The sequence below is a fragment of the Manis javanica genome, chromosome 4 (genome assembly GCF_040802235.1).
Source record: "Manis javanica isolate MJ-LG chromosome 4, MJ_LKY, whole genome shotgun sequence".
Classification (NCBI taxonomy): domain Eukaryota; kingdom Metazoa; phylum Chordata; class Mammalia; order Pholidota; family Manidae; genus Manis; species Manis javanica.
Genome location: NC_133159.1, coordinates 152,166,673 through 152,182,923, shown reverse-complemented (window position 1 = coordinate 152,182,923; position 16,251 = coordinate 152,166,673). Strand labels below are relative to the sequence as shown.

At 38.3% G+C, this 16,251-nt stretch overlaps 1 protein-coding gene across 6 annotated transcripts in view; it reads left to right on the top strand.

Annotated features, from left to right (window-relative positions):
• The window catches only part of STXBP4 (syntaxin binding protein 4), a 174,895-nt gene extending 160,690 nt beyond the window's left edge, over positions 1–14,205 (top strand). For 3 of the 6 annotated variants that reach the window (XM_073235410.1, XM_073235416.1, XM_073235415.1), the window contains one exon: positions 9,844–14,205. In XM_073235410.1, the coding sequence (XP_073091511.1) occupies positions 9,844–9,958 (115 nt within the window). In that variant the 3' untranslated portion in view covers positions 9,959–14,205. Of the gene's footprint in view, positions 1–1,335; positions 1,386–1,499; positions 1,602–9,843 lie in introns of all 6 variants that reach the window. The other 3 variants (XM_073235409.1, XM_073235412.1, XM_073235411.1) reach the window with 2 other exon arrangements.
• Positions 14,206–16,251: the final 2,046 nt, after the last annotated feature.

The following is a 16,251-nucleotide window of genomic DNA, read 5'->3' as shown; positions in this document are numbered from 1 at the left end:
TGGCTGCTTTGATTCATTTTGGATAATTTAAGAAATACCCACTGACAGACTGCTCTAAGTGTAAGGGTCACTCAGTGAGGGTTCAGGGCAGTTTCTGTGCACCTGACTTCAGCCCAGGTAAGGAAAACGCACGTAGGCCTCTCACTCGGCTTTGCATGTATGAGAATCCTGACTGTTTCATTCTTATTAAGATTATAATGAAGAAATCAAAAGACCACTTGAAGGAGGAAATACAGACATTTTAAATATTTTGTTCCCTATCACCTCTTATCTATGAATATACTGCAAGATATTGAAACCACTAGTTTGAATGTAACCATCTATGTGATGACTGGTTTAGAAAGTCCGGCAGCTAGTACAGGGCCCTGTATGTTCCGGGATAATTAAATATTTGTCAAATGAGTGAATACTGTCATTAGCAATTTGGGGGAGCAATTGGTGAGAAAAAATAAGGGCTCTCATATCAGATAGACCTGGATTCAAATGTTTACTACTTTTAGTTGTAACATTGGTATAATTGGCATTATTCCAATTGTCTATACCCCCATTTCTCATTCAAAAACAAGGATAGTAGTTTAATATCCCAGGATTAAGAATTGACTAAAGTAAGGGGTGTAAAGTCCCTGGCAAAATACTGGCACATGGTGAGTACATAACAGATGTTAGTTCCCCATCCCTTCCCTTAATTTATAGTATCGCTATTTGCCAGTGGAGGAGTTTTAAACGATAACATTTGCACAGCTGCAAATAGAAACCGGTAGCTAAAACCTACATTTATGCCACTCTTTGGCCAGCCAACAGCCCTGTGACAGGAGCCGTGAGGTTGCTTTGCTCAGGAGCCTGAGACGACTTGCTGTGGATTGTCTATAAATATCTACGAAGGGGTGTAACATATGAAGTGCTGTATGAGCAACTGTCATTTAAAGCAAAGGCCAGCCAGCTGGCTTAGGTTATTCAGAATGGCAAAACCCACTGAAATGAATAAAACATCCAGAGCTAAACAGCCAACATGAAACTCTTTTTTGCCCTACTTAACCAGTGACAAGTATTACTGAGGCATGAAGCATGTTTTTTAGCACTTAATTGGGATAATATAATTAAATCCTCTAGATTGCATCAGGTAATTTGGAAATCAGTCGTCTTTTTGGGGTTATACTTTTTTGCCAGGTGTGGAATTCTCTCTTCCTCCAGATGCTTTATTTAAATTTATTAATACTAAAATTTTTGTCAAACACTTAGCCTTTAAAATTTGATTCTGTATTAATCTACTCAGGCTGCCATAACAAAATACCACTGACTGGGTGGCCTAAACAATGGTAATTTACTTTCTTGCAGTTCCAGAGGCCAGAAGTCCAAAATGAAGGTGCTGTCAGGATTGGTTTCTGGTGAGGCCCCTCTCCCTGGGGTGTAGACATGCACCTTCCCACTGTGTCCTCACATGGCCTCTGCTCCATGTGTACATGGAGAGAGGGATCTCTGATGTCTCTTCCTCTTCTTAGAAGGACCAAGAAACTGCCCTCCAAGATCTCATCTAACCCTCATTACCCCACCCAAAGGCCCTGTCTCCACATCTGGCAACATTTGGGGGTCAGGGCTTCAACGTATGTATTGGTGGGGGAGGGAGCACCATTCAGTCCATATCAGTTGCTTCTCCCTTAAATTACTTTCCATAAGATCTCTAGCACCTTGTTTTTCTTTATCCAGTAATTTCCATTTCAATGTAGCATATAGTCTTTCTTCCTATAAATTTACCAAGTTTTAGGTATATTCTAAGAACTAATCAAAGCAATGCCTTTTCCCTAGGCCCTATACGTTAAATGGAAGAAGCACCTGCGGGGAAGAGGAGTGTACTAAGCGGAGCAGTGGTTCCCAGCGATGTCCATGTGCTAATCTCCAGAATCTTGGAATATCTTAGATTACAAAGGGGCATAAATGTTGCCAGTTTAGGTGGAATTAAGGTTGCTGATTGCTGACCAGCTCATGTTAAAATAGGGAGATTATCTGGGTGAGTCCAATCTAATCACAAGTCCTTAGCAATGGAAGGAAGAGGTGGAAGGAGGGAAAGAGATATGACAATGAAGTACGGTCAGAGATATACTGCGTTGCTGACTTTCAGGATGGAGACCACAAGTAACAGAATGTAGGTGGCCTTCAAAAACTGGAAAAGCACAGAAATGGACTCTATCTAGAGCCTCCAGAAAGGAGTGTAGCCTTGCCAACACCTTGATTTTAGCCCAGTGAGACCCATGTGCTACAGAACTGTAAGCCAGTAAATTTGTGTTGCTTTAAGCCAATACATTTGTGGTAATTTGTTACTGTGCCAATAGAAAAGTAACATAGGAAATTAGAGGTGGAGGGGAGAGGGTAATGGTTATGATGGACCTAGAATGTATTAGGCATAGAACTAGGGGACTTAGATATGTTATCTCTTAACACTGTTGAAGCAGGTATTATGTATGTTTTCTAGAGTAGGAAACTGAGGCTCAGAGTGTAAGTAACTTTCCCCAAGTCACACAGGTAACCCTGTTAGTAGATGGGCAGTTTGGAATTTCACAACCAGGTCTGCATAGTCTGTATGAAAGAATAGTGACCCTGGTCTGCATCTATTCCCTAGCACTGCTACAGTGTGACCTTGGACTGGTTACTTGAACTGTTTTAGCTTAGTTTCCTCAATTGTAAGGATTGTAGAGAAAAGTAAGACACATGAGATTTGTATGAAAAGCAAATTATGAAATCGGTGTCAAAGAGCATTTTAAATTACAAAATGCTTATCTGATGTAAAGTCTCCAGCTGCCATATACCTGAACATCCATATTAAATGAATGAATGACCTTGGATATGGACAGCTCTGTTTTCTTGGATCGTCCCTGGGTTTTGTTACTTAGCCTCAGTATTAACCAGATTCTGCTATAAAAATCCCCATCCTTTTGTTAGGCATCAGATGCCTAGAAACATGACTTTGTCTGCATTTTGAATCATTTTAGAGGCTGAAAATTCTAGTATGATAAAATCACCTCTGTAAAGATGAGGGAATGATGGAAGGGCGAACTCTTAGCCAAACCACTCACATCATGTTTATTTGTCTTTGGCAGCATTTTATACTCTAATAGTTAACCCAAGGTTGGTCTAGCTAACAATAGTATTTGTTTGATGTAAATAATTATAACTTACGTTTACATTTAAGTCTAGATATTTAGCAAATAAACTCTAGTCAAAATTGTTTTAAGTATCACAGTAATTGAGTCATTAGCTACCGCCAAGTGCATGAATAGGCTTTTTCAAGTTACTTGGATATGAGAATATTGTGTAAGAGGACTAGGTGTCCCGGTTATCTGGTGACTTTTTAAGGCTATTTAAAAAACCTATTTTTTTCCCGGTAAAGTTGAATTTTGATACACATATTTCTGAATCATTTAGGGCAAATCCACTGCATTATCACATCTGAAGAATGTTTTATCTGATCCTCAGTTATAAAGAGGCTGATCTACCACTTTTGAGCATTTTTTACTCTGTGATACAACAATGGTATTTTATCAGTGGAATGTTTACTGGATCTGTGCATCAAACTTTATTGACCCCTGCTTTCTGTGATGCTGACACTGAGGCTGTAAAGATGAGTAGGACACTTCCCTGCCCCCTAGAAGCTAACAGCCTAGTGAGCAAAGATAGATATGCTAAGAATTGATTGCCACACAGTGTGAAAAATCTAAGACTGCTGGGGAAGCAGGTTTCACACAGTATTTTTTATTCATACTTAGTAAAAATAAGAATTTTGTGGCAAGTGTTTCAAAAATGCTTTAGACGTATATTCTGGGAACATTGAATTGATCATTTAACCCATCTTTAATTATTTCATCTTGTAAAGCTGAAGAACCCTTTATGGGTGGTCTTTAATCCATCCTAGAACCTCCAAGCAAGAAGAATGTATTCTGCTTTATAGCGCTCACTCTCAAGTGACTTTAGCACTTACAAGCAAATACTATGGAGTCAGTAATACTGATAAAACAACCTCAAGACTTTAGACTAGAGTCTCAAAAGGACCCTCTCAAAGTCCCTTCCAGCTTTGTGATTTTAGGATGTTCTTCTCTAATGTATTTTGTATATTCCTGTTTTTATATTTTTAGTGTAGTCAGTTTAACTTTGGAAGAAAAATAATATTGGCATAGTATATAATTAGTCAAAATTTTGTGTTTCAAATAATTTTAGTTTTTTTAAGATTTCAAATTTGGTAATCAAGAAAATGCATCTAGTCAGATGTTTATTAAACTTATTGGATACATTAAGTGAAAGCCTTATGACTTGTGTTATAATTCTTACTACTTTAATAAGAACATTAAAATTAAAGTAGTTCTGTATTTCATGTACTTCTACTCATAAATGGGAATTTAATTTGGCAATGGTCTTGCAACTTTTTTTCTAGTTAAATTTAGTTTCTATTAATATTCTGGGATTTTGATTATTGATGTATTTAAAAGTAATGAAATATATATTTATTGCCTGTTTTCTTTATTGTAGAAAGATAAACTCTTTGGTTTATAAAAGTTATACATGTATTTACTGAGAAAGTACTAGTAGCTTCATCTTAAAATACATTCTTCCTGCTTGATGATGATTTAGAGGGACACTAGCTGCTATGACCAATTGCCACCTTTCAGTGGCTTAACGCTCACATACCAGTCAATGCAGATTCCTGGCTGATGGGTAGCTTTGCTTTTCTTTGGGTGGTGATTTTGGTACCACAGCTCCTTCTAGCTCATGGTTCTGCCTCAGAATCCTCTGATTCGGTTAGTGGGTGAAGAGTAAGAGGAGAGAAGGCACTCCAGCTTTCTTAAAACTCTTGGCCCACAAGAGCTAAATATCAGTTTTCTCACCTTCCATTGGTGGGAACTAGTCACATGCTCACATAAGGATGTTAGGGTAGCTGGGAAACGTAGTCTCTGCCTGGGCAGCTGCCTCCTGGTGACAGTATAGAATGCAGAACACAGATTTTGGTGGGCACACCCAAGGAGTATATGAGAATACACTAATACACCAACTGTAAAATTCTATATAATTTTTTTATTAGGATCTAATAGTTAAGTATATAGGTACTAGTGTCAGTAGTGAATGTTCTTTGAGGTCTTCTGTATTTTTTTATTCTGTCATGACCAAAACATCATCAACTTTTAAGAGTTATCCAAGGCTGTAATCTATGAATGTAAAACCATTTACTTCCTTTAAAAATATATCAGCTTTGGATCTAGGATGTTTTACACAATTCTGTACAATAACTGACAGCAATCTAAACTTACATATATTATTTTTTAAATATAATTCATATTGTTCTTTTTCTCAGGAATTATTTTTCAGTGTTCATCTTTTTACAAGTTTAGTGACAACAATTTTTTCCAATATAATGCACAAGTAATATATTACTGTGGCTTTAGATTCTTGTAATATATATAATGAAATATCTGAGACCTAAAGATTTTTTAATTAATTAGAATTTTTTAATTTCTAAAGATACCTGATGCAGTTTTTACAGAAAGTGCCATCAATATATAATAAAAATAGAATTCGTCTTGAAGACTACAAAGATTTGGGTGGGATCCTGCTAATATGTGATCAGAGCCTCACTGGATTTCCAAATGCCTAATTATAAAATGCTTGAAGTGATAGTTAATAAAATTCATTAATGAGAAAAATTTTTTTAAGGGTATAGTTCCAAAGTTATGTAAGAGGGAACTCTATATATCAGTGGGAACAAACTCCTTGTAATTTTCTCTTAAACATGTTTTGCAATAGTTACTTTATATTACTAATCTGTTCTCATCTCATTGATGACTGAAAAGATTGTCTGAAGAGATTACCTGCTGCCTCCACGGGATGTGGTAGCTTTGTTGTAATTTTATTGACACAATTCACTTTCTGTTCTTACCTTTTGTTTTCAGTCGAGATTATTTTCTAAGTATAAATGTTTTATGTCATTACTACTTGCAGTTTATGGCCAATTGTAAAATTTTCCAGTATTTCAAAATTACTGGTGCCAGAAACAGATTGAATTAACATACATTTACTTATTTGTCTTTATTCTCTGGTTCATATGAGTATCATGCACATAAAGATTATCCCCCCACCAAAAAAAGACATTGGAAGTTAATTATGTTGGTTCATTATTCTGCAGCTTTATCTTAAACATAATAAAATAATACATGCAGTCTTGTGTATTCACAATGATATATAAATAGTGCCATTTACAATGGAAGACTAACAGAAGAACCTCTTTCATCATCATAGACTGTTGTAAGAATGAATTTCTACTAAACTAGCATACCTTTTGTGTTTAAACCACTTCTCTTCAAGCTGCCCTAAATTTTACTTTGAAAGAAAGCATTTTGCATTAAAAGGTAAGAAACATAAGGAGGGTGATTATAATAGGATTTAAATAATTCACTTGGATTCTTTGCCAATAAAATAAAACATGTTCTCTTATTTTTTTTTTCTTAATAAGCTCTAAAATATGTCTTTCAATTTACTATTATTATAAAAGAAAAAATAAAACACTGTCATCCTTCCAGGTCGAATATTGCTGTTTTCTAACAACAGTTTGGTAATCATTCAGAAGCAAGTGGTATTATGCTTTTTAGCTTTTCAAATATATCTGAACTGCTGTTGATTGCTCTCCAAATCAGGTCAGACCCACTCTCTGCAGGAACATTTGCCGGAGATACTGTATGTTCAGATGGAAGATTTTCATATTGCATAGTCAGCCTCATTTATTTTCCAGACTTCTAAATTTTTCATACTAAGTAGCAGCATCTCACTTTATGAACCATGGGGTCTTTATTAATTAAACAGAGTCAACAAGGCTGATTTATTCTCCCTTCTCAGTTGAATTACCAAACACACAAATCAGAGAGGAAATATTCCTAATACTAGAATGTTCTCCAAGCCAGTAAATGTGGGATTATCTCATCCTACCGATTATGTCAAAGCTCTTAGTTACAATGCTCACTAGGACATAAAATTGAGTGGTATACACACAAATGGCCCCATTCCAGCATCATAGGAAGAATTCCAACTTTTTCTTGCAATAATCAGAAAATTCTAATTATCAAAAAAGAAAAACCAGTCCTGATCATTTTTTGAATATCTGCTCTACATGCATTGCGTGAGTTTTAGAAGCATTGGTTCTGGATGTTTTTACAAAAGGCCCAGGTGTGAAATGTGTACTCGAGGCATAGGACACTATCCCTCTGTTGCTTATTTTTTTCTAGCAAGTAGCTGTTATAATTGCATGTTTGGTGCTCAGGTGTGTGTTTTATAAACATGCACAGAGAAGTATATTGTGATCATAAGATTACTCAATTAATATTTTATGGTATTACTTTGGATTAAGGAGAAAGATCAGATGTTGATTTGTTGATTTAAAAGTAATTAATGAAGGTTACTGGCAAGGATGACTTTCTGGTGGAACTTTCTAATATTCATTGTTCAGGGTCTATAACTACATTTTTTTCTTGGACATTTTGCTTTGCTTATTTTAAATTATCAACATAATGGAATGTCCATAAATGGGCATTTATAATATTTCAAGCATGAGAACATTGTTTTTTAAAAAGTCAAATAGGAAAGTGTGCATCCAAACTTATTTCTAAGGTGATTTTTCTTGTCTTTCTTCTTTCCCACCTCCCCAGTTAGGGGACATTATAGGGAAGGGGCAATTTATACTAGTTTAAGTTAAAGACACTTTTTGGGCTAACATATTATAAATGTGCTGATGAACATTAAATATACTGAGATTTTTAAATTAGCATAACCGTCTCTTCAAGCATCTGCCTTTTGATTTTAACAGGTACTTTGCACAGGATGACGCGTCCTCATTTCACCTTGCAGTGGCATCCTGGCCCTCTTCCGCTACACGCATTAGTATTTCTTTAAAACCACTTTCAATTTAGGCAGGCTCCAGCTTTATAAAGACCTGAAAATGAAGTTAACCTGTGTAGAGTCAAATGGTTTAGTAAGTTTAGCCTCCATAATAAGAAATTCCATTAAACCATTTTAAAGAGATAATAGTAATGTGGATTACCATCAAGAGAATAATGATCCTTTGTAGCACTTAACCACACACTCTGAGGTTTTATAATCATGAAGATGTCTGGGTCGTGCCTCCTTCACCTTGACTGTTGAACTCTTGCACCCCATTGTGAAACCGTGTTCTTCCATGAAAATAGGTATTTTAAATATTTAAACTGAGGACTTGATCAATCCGTATTGTGGAATGTGGATAGAATTTGGAGTATGAGATTGAAAATAAACCAAATCCAGAAATGACAATGAAACTGACCATTTGTATTAAGTCCAACATTTTCAGTTATTGTCATCAACAACCAATAACAGAAGTGCATTTCTGTAATAGTTCCCAAATTGTGTTCTGTGGAACCCTAGCCCCATGTCTGTTAACAGGGACGTGTTAGTTTGAGTAATACTACATCTCTTGGAGAGTCATAAGACCCAATAGTATATTTAAGTCTCGGAAATACTACAGTAAAGAAGTCTACCTAACTACGTTTTATGTAGTGTATCTCAAATTTATTTGACCATAGAGTTCTCTTCTTCATATAACATTTATTAAAAACCTTTGTAACACATTTTGGAAGTGTTATTCTGTACTACAAGAGATACTTTGATATCCACAATCTTATTTGATTCTCCTGAGTGCCAGTCCTCAGACAGACTTGATCCAAGACTTGGTGCTGCTTCGAGGCTGAGCGTGGGTGGGTGGGGTAGTGGAGATTGACCTAGAATGGAGAAGAGCCATGGGGTAAACAGGGCTAGAAAGAGTGACCAAGGAGAAGAAACAAATCAACCAAATTCCAGAAGCTGTCTGTGCCGCACTCAAGAGCTGGGCAGATAGTGGTTGATTCAGGAGATTCATGCAGCTGAAGTTGTGCACTAGGTCTGAGGAACACCATCCACCAGACAGGGGCATTCAGTCTTCGCTGTGTTGCTTCATCGCTCCCCAAACATCCTTTTGTATATACTTGCTTATCTCTGCTGTGTTCTTCCCTCAAATGCCTAATCATTTGTTCTGAAAACACATTGGGCACCATGAATTCAGAGGTTAAAAGCATAGTCCCTGCCCTCAGGGTGCTTCATATGCAGTAAGAAGGCCTAAAAGTAGACAAGCATTTATAATATATAGTGTAATAAGAGATAAGACCAATGGCACAGATTGGAGGAATCTTGAGGGAGATTTGGTTGTTTAGAATTTTTATCAGTTAGCTAGATAAGATGGGAGAGAGAAGACTGTAGCAGAGGAGAAAGTATTGTTGAGGCAGGTAAAAAACAAGATGTTTTGTACTATGGTATGTATTTGATCCAGAAGGCATTGGTTGGCACTGAGTTTTCAGCAGGTGAGCAACAGTGTGTGAGTTGCCATTAGAAAGCCCTGTTGGCTGGAGTGAAGAATGAATTAGCAAACAACTAGAACAGAGGCAGAGACGTGCACTCTTCCAGTGACCCAGCTTATAGCATTGGAAAAAGAGAGAAAGGAAAACATTCCAGAGACATTACAGCAAGACAATCACAGGACTTGCTGACTGGCTGAAATGTCAGGTTAAGGTAAAGTGGGAGTCAAAGATGACATGTTCCCCTACATTCCTTTTCGCCAAAAAAGAAAGAAAAAGGTTTTGTTGAACCTTAAGGCATATCTAAGATGTTTTTGAACTATTGGATCCAGTTCCAACTGCTGCTTCTCACAGGGACCACACTAGGGTGGAAGCATTGTCACTAGGATCAGTACTTGCATGGACGGTTAGGACAACCTTTCAGATTATAATTGAATTCCTTGTTCTTCTCAAGTCATGTAACACAGACCACATCCTGGATCCATCCTGTGATGAGTGCACTGAACCTGTCTTGCTCGGAGGAGAATGAAGAGGATTACTCCAGAGAACTTCCCGACCAGAAGAGCTAATGGTTTTCTGTTGGAAGCTGAACTCTGTGGTCTTCTGTGATCTCAGTCTGCATGGATGGTCTGAAACTAAGCAGTCTAAAATGAGAGTAAAACACACACACTACTTACTGAAATTGTGAAACGGAGACTCTTTATTTAGGCTATTTTGTAAAACTTTTTGATATAACTGTACACATTTACAAGATCAGTTGCCACTGTAGTAGTACTTTAAGAATAATCTAGTCATATTTTTAAATCATATATAATTAGATTTTATAATATGTATAATTTTTCACATATAATTAGATCCTTGTAATTTTACTATATAGTTCTTTATATCAAATAACTATGTATCAGATACAATAGTTTTTATAATTAAGACTTTGGAAAATTATGTGGACATAGTGAAATACTTCATTTATTTGAGAATTCAGTGTTTTATATTTTAAACTTAGAAAAGGACTTGAGCAAGTTTTTTTGGGTTTTTTAAGAATCACATTTAGTAAACCATCTCAGACTACTGCATATAGCTTACATCCTTATGGGGCTTTCTGATACACAAAATGCTTTTCAGACACTGTTTTTACTTAAACCATGCAACATGCCTGTGAGGCAGAGCCAGCAGGTATTTTTATTCTTACTTTTCAGTTAGGGAAATAGCACTAAAGAGAAATAAAGCATCTTGTCCTGGAGCTGAGACTCACACCTAAGTCTTCTGCTTCTATGTCCAGGCCCCTTTCCCCCGCACGTTGCTGTCCCTGCAGAGGGAGATCCAGCCCCACACACAGGGCCGCAGATCTGCTGCTGAGGCTGAGTTCTGCAGCTATGCACTCCTGGGTCCACAGCCCTTCAGGAGGTGCGCTCTCCGGTCAAACATGGTCCCCGCATAACCCTACCGTTCCGCTGTAGGCTCTCCCCAGTTCTTCACCCCCAAACACTCACTAAGGACAGGCAGGACTGGGTGATGTTTTTTTAACAGGCCTCTTTTTCAACAGCTCACATTTTTCTGAAGTCATGGGGCTGGCTATCACGCATATACCCTACTTAGATTGCTCTTGACAGAGGGAGCATTTGAGGGGAGGTGATGAAGAGGGACATGTGGAACCTTATTTTCTATCAAAAGAAACATCCTTGAATTCTCCTGCTGTGAGTTCAAGACTGACTTCATTGTCACTGATGTCCCCTCCAAACTTATGATACTTTTGACTGTATTTTGTTGTAAGAATGCTGCTTGATAGTTTCTGGAAGGAAGGAGCCATTGACTTGGAGAGCTAAAGATTTTCTCTTAGTTTAACTATTTAAACCTGGGACTGGGAACTGGGGGTGGACTGGGAAGGAAGTCTTTTTAAATGTCCTGGACATTAGTTACCAACTGAATAATAAAAAGGGATTTATTCCAATCAAATATTACTATATTGTTAGGTAGTATACTTAGAAAGAATCGCTGATTAATCAGAATGCCCTAGTCCCAAACCATGCCTGACAACACTGAAAAGTCACTGTCACTCTGCCCTCTTCTCCTCCCCACCACCACGGCTCTAACCACCCCTCCTCCTCCACCTCCCTCCCTTCCCTCTTGCCCTCCCTCCCCACTCCTGAAATACAAATAGGAAAAAGGAACTCAGAATCTTGAGGATCACCTGATTTAGTGATTTTCAAACATCTGTTGATGAAAAAGATTCATTTTTCAATTGAATTCTCATGCAGAATCCCAATATATGTAACAGATATTTTTAAATATTGCTGCCCTGCTTGAAACAATATTGAGGCCTGGAGCCCATTAAAGCAGCCCCCAGCACAGCTTGTGCTAACCTGGAGCTCCTTATAATATGGTGGAAGGATCATCAATTGTCACCATTTTATGGATGAGTAAACTAAGATCCTAAGAGTTCACATGCTAGTGGCTGGGTCTCACAGCACCCATGTGTGGAAGGTGGGGTCGTGAAGTCCATTGTCTGAAACCCCTGTGCAGAGAGCTGCTTAGATCGGTTGCGTGTGACATGGTGGGCAGAACAGGGGTCTGTGGGTCAGTTTTACAAAGAGGCAGATCCCAGTTCAGGGCGATAAGGAACTTGCTGGTAGTTGATCTCATCAGGAACGAATGCCTCAGGACAAGGGAGCACTGTCCCATGAAGTGTTCAGGAAGACTGAGCCCTCAATCTGAACTCCATGGGAACGTTGCTGAAGGTTCAGCGTCCCAGTTGGCTGGACCGTGTGAGTGCTGTCTGAGGTCCTTCCTCTTTATTCTTCTGTGACCTCTAACCCAACAGATAAATGCCCCAAGGGGGGCTCTAAGAAACATATGGTGGGGACTCATTAAGAATCCTTATCCAATGCAAACAGAACCATAAGATAAATTTTTGATGAGTTGACACTTATATAACTAGTCTTTCTTTAATGTAAAATCAATCCTATTGATATGATCACTATTAAGTCTTCTGTTGATCCACTGACTCAGATTTCAGGGTTATAAAGAGTGACCAGGTGTAGTCATCCTTACTCATTTATTCTCAGAATATTTACTGAGCACCAACAACATGCCAAGCATGGTGCTAGGCACTGTGGTGATGTAGAGAAGAAGTAGCTGACCATTTCCTGGATGTTGCTTGCCGTTGGTTAAAAAGCAAAAAGCTTCTCAGGTGGCCAGAACTGAACGGCTTCTCTTTGATTTCTGAATTTTAAAAATAACCTGCTTCAATTTAAAAATGTCATATAGAACTGAGTGAAGTAAAAAAGAAAATAGCCGATCTGACTTTCCAGAGGCAGCCACCACTATACTTTGATGAGTATTTTTCCTTAAAGCAAGTCATATGTTAAGCAGCTTTCTTTTGACTTAAGTATTGTGGTCATTTTTTTCATGTCAATACATAGATTAATGTCATATTTCAAATGTCTGCATAATATGTCACTATCCTGATAACTACTAATTTCTGTAGCCAGCAATCTATTGATGAACATGTAGGCTGTTTTAAGTTGGCTTCTCTTACTAACAATGTTGCAGTGAACATTCTGTGTGTCCATTAAATCTTTTTCTTCGTGTCTGTGCACTCTTCTGCCAATATGTCTACAGTGGGAATACATTTGTAAGTAAAAATACCCAAGTCAAGGGTTCGTACATTTTAATTTGGGTAGATATTCATAAATTCTCAAAAACAGGACCATTTTACACTACCATCAATACTGTATGGGAGCTTTTTTTCATACATATTACAGGATTTTTTTTTAGTTCATAGATTGCCAATAACTCTTTTCTGTTTTTGTTCTTAGAAGACTAATCCTCTTTCCATCATCGTCAAAGGTCCTGAGTTTCTTCATCATTAGGTTTTAGTTGTCCCTTAGCAGCAAAGACTGCAAAGACTGACTTGCCATATGTTGAATACATCATTACTCTCATCTTTTTACTTGAAAATACTGACCTCTCCTACTTTATATATAATGGTGGTGAGGACCAACTTTTCAATGATGTGTCCTGGGTGAGAACCCTTGATAAAGGCAAAGCACAGCATGTACAAATGCACCTGCAAGTTCTTTAAGCCTCAGTTTTCCTGTCTAAGAATGATAGTAATACCCTGATTCTTCCCAGATCGGTTAACTCAGAAACCATTCCCTGACTACCTGCTAAATGCCAGACAAGATGCAAGGTCTTCAAGTTGCCATGGTGAATAATTCTGATTCCCAAATCAAGAAGCTCATAATCTAAAACCTTTCTCCTTTCTTTTTTTTCAAAAACCTTAATTTTTTTCTTAAAGGAGAAAGAGGTTAAGGGGTTGTTTAGTAAGAACCCCTGAGGAGAGACCCTTTTTTACTTATTAAATTTCAATAACTCCAAAATACTATCAGTGGCACCCTTTGACTAAAAATGAAAGCCAAGGAACATATTGTATGAAGGGCCTCTCATAACAAATGCTAAGCAGCTGTGAAAATAGAGTCAAATGATACTTTCGTAAACTGTTTGCAAAATTAGAAAATATTATCTTTTTTCTAGAGGGAAATGGGCATTTTTATTTTCCCTGCTAAGCGAAATGCAACTTTTTCAAGGGTCAGCAAACTTGAGTTTTACAATACATAGAACAAAAAGAACTGAACTACCCAAACAACTTATACACACTATCACCTGTAAAGTTTGAGAAGGTGGAAAGAAGTTTAAATAAAATATGCCTAACATTAGAAGAAAACTAAGATGTTTTAACCACAGCTGTCCACATGTAATGTCATTGTGCCTGCATGATGATTATGTAAATATTAAATGGAATTGTTTGCTTTCTTCATATGACTTTTTACATTGAATCAATACTACTTTTGCTAATTTGTTTTTTAAGTTTGGTTTTACTCTCAGGGGCAGGGGTGGTCTGAGGGAAAGTATGATCAGATTAATAGCTCTGACACCCCCATTCCCATTCCTCCATCACCTAATTATTCTCTATCACTTTACCTTGTTCACTCCTTTTACATTATTTGTCAGTTTTTAATTATCTGTTTATTGTCTGCCTTAATATTGGGAGTAAGCTCTGTGAGGGTGGGGTTTATCTGCTTGTTCGCCACTGAGGAGGATCTGGCGTAGTGCCTGTCACATGGTAGGTGTTCAATACATACTTGTTAAATTGAATATGTAGTGTGCTGCACATAACTAAGATTTAGGCCCCAGTTTAATTCTCATGCCCTTGTATTCATTTATTTACTTAAATACTTAACCCAGTGCTACTAGCTCCCAGACACTTCGCTAAGTACTAAGGTCACAGTGCAGAGCAGACATGATCCTAGCTGCCACATGATTTATTTTTTATGCAAAGGCATTCAACTGAAATTAACCAAAGTGTTTTTCCATTTAGTCTTTCTTCTCCTTCTTAATCCCATATTTGAATTTCAAGGACTTTTGATCTGTAGTGTTTTGAGAAAGGGATGTGACATCAGAAAGCACTGGAACACATGCTTTTCTTGAGTTTCAAAAGTCTGGCTCCTTAGGAAACTAGAAAAGATTCATGGTGCAGATCAGAGATCGGAGAACATGTATGATGCAGAAGAGCAAGGCTTTCCTGCTGTCTATCTAGGAAATAATTCCCCTGGTGTGGGAGGGAAATAAAAACAGAAGTGTTGGTGGGACTCAAGGGAAGTGCCCGGGCCCCACATCCTGGGCCACTTTCCCAGAAGCAGCAAAACCCCAATTATATCTGTTAGTTTGGAGAACAGGGGAGACCCATTCTTCACAATGCGCTAGGGTGGAAGTGATCGCATTGTGTGCCTGGACAGATGACGCCTCGGACAGCTTCAGTGGGCTCTCTCCAGACAAGTGTGGCCCAGGTCGGGCGGTCACATTGATTTCTGTGAACCTAAAAGGATCACAGGAGTGACAGGAAGACGCACTGGACCTATGTAAGGAGTTTCCATTCAATCCACATGGCCTCTTAGTGGACCCAGTTTGGACAATGACATCAGACCATCCAAACCCAGAGTGCCTGGGCACCAGGTAAGCCTCCCATAGGTTAGCAGTGATTCCAGAGGATAGAGAGAACTGCAAACTGACTGAGATTAGTGTTGGTGAAGATCACGTAATCCCTACCCCTGATGTTTCTTCCTTATGGAAGGAGCTCCTTTATTACCTGGATAATTGCAATGTAGTGGTACCTTCCCACCTCTCTCCCATACCTTTACCCATCAGTCTACATACCTAGACTATCAGAATTCTCTTTCTGAAACAAATTTGAGTCTGTTGCCCCCCTTGCTGCTCATCAGTTGGTCCGTAGCACACGCCATTATCAGACCCCTTCCTCTTTCTCTCCAGTCTGCACAGCCATTCAAATAGACTGCTCTGTGACTGGGCACCTTCTGCCTCATTCCCTCATTGGATTCCTTCCCATACCCTTCGAGATAGCACTCTCAGTTTACCTCTTCTGTGAAGACCTTGGCACATGCTGCCTTCCCCACACCCAGCAGTGGCCCTCTGCAGCTGCCCCCTCTGCGTTCTCCCATACGTGGCCAGCTCTTCTGCCCATTCAGGAGCGGTAGAGCAAGAACTTCTACACCAAGAGGAGTTGCTGACCTGTTTGTCCAGACATGCATTGTGTTACTACATTTATTTACTAATTTACTTTTATCTAATGTGAGTTACTGAATCTTTCAGGCTTGAGATATGGCCCTACCCTCTCTCTTTGTGCTTTCTCTCCCCATGCAGTAACAAAAACCAGAACTCTGGTAAAAACCAACTAGTCTTTCACTGTGGCTGTACCATTCAACATCAGCCAGGTGAGTGAATCAGGTTGGGAGGCAAATGGGAAAATAGAAAGGTGGCTCAGGTAGTTTCGTAGTTGTTTGCATTG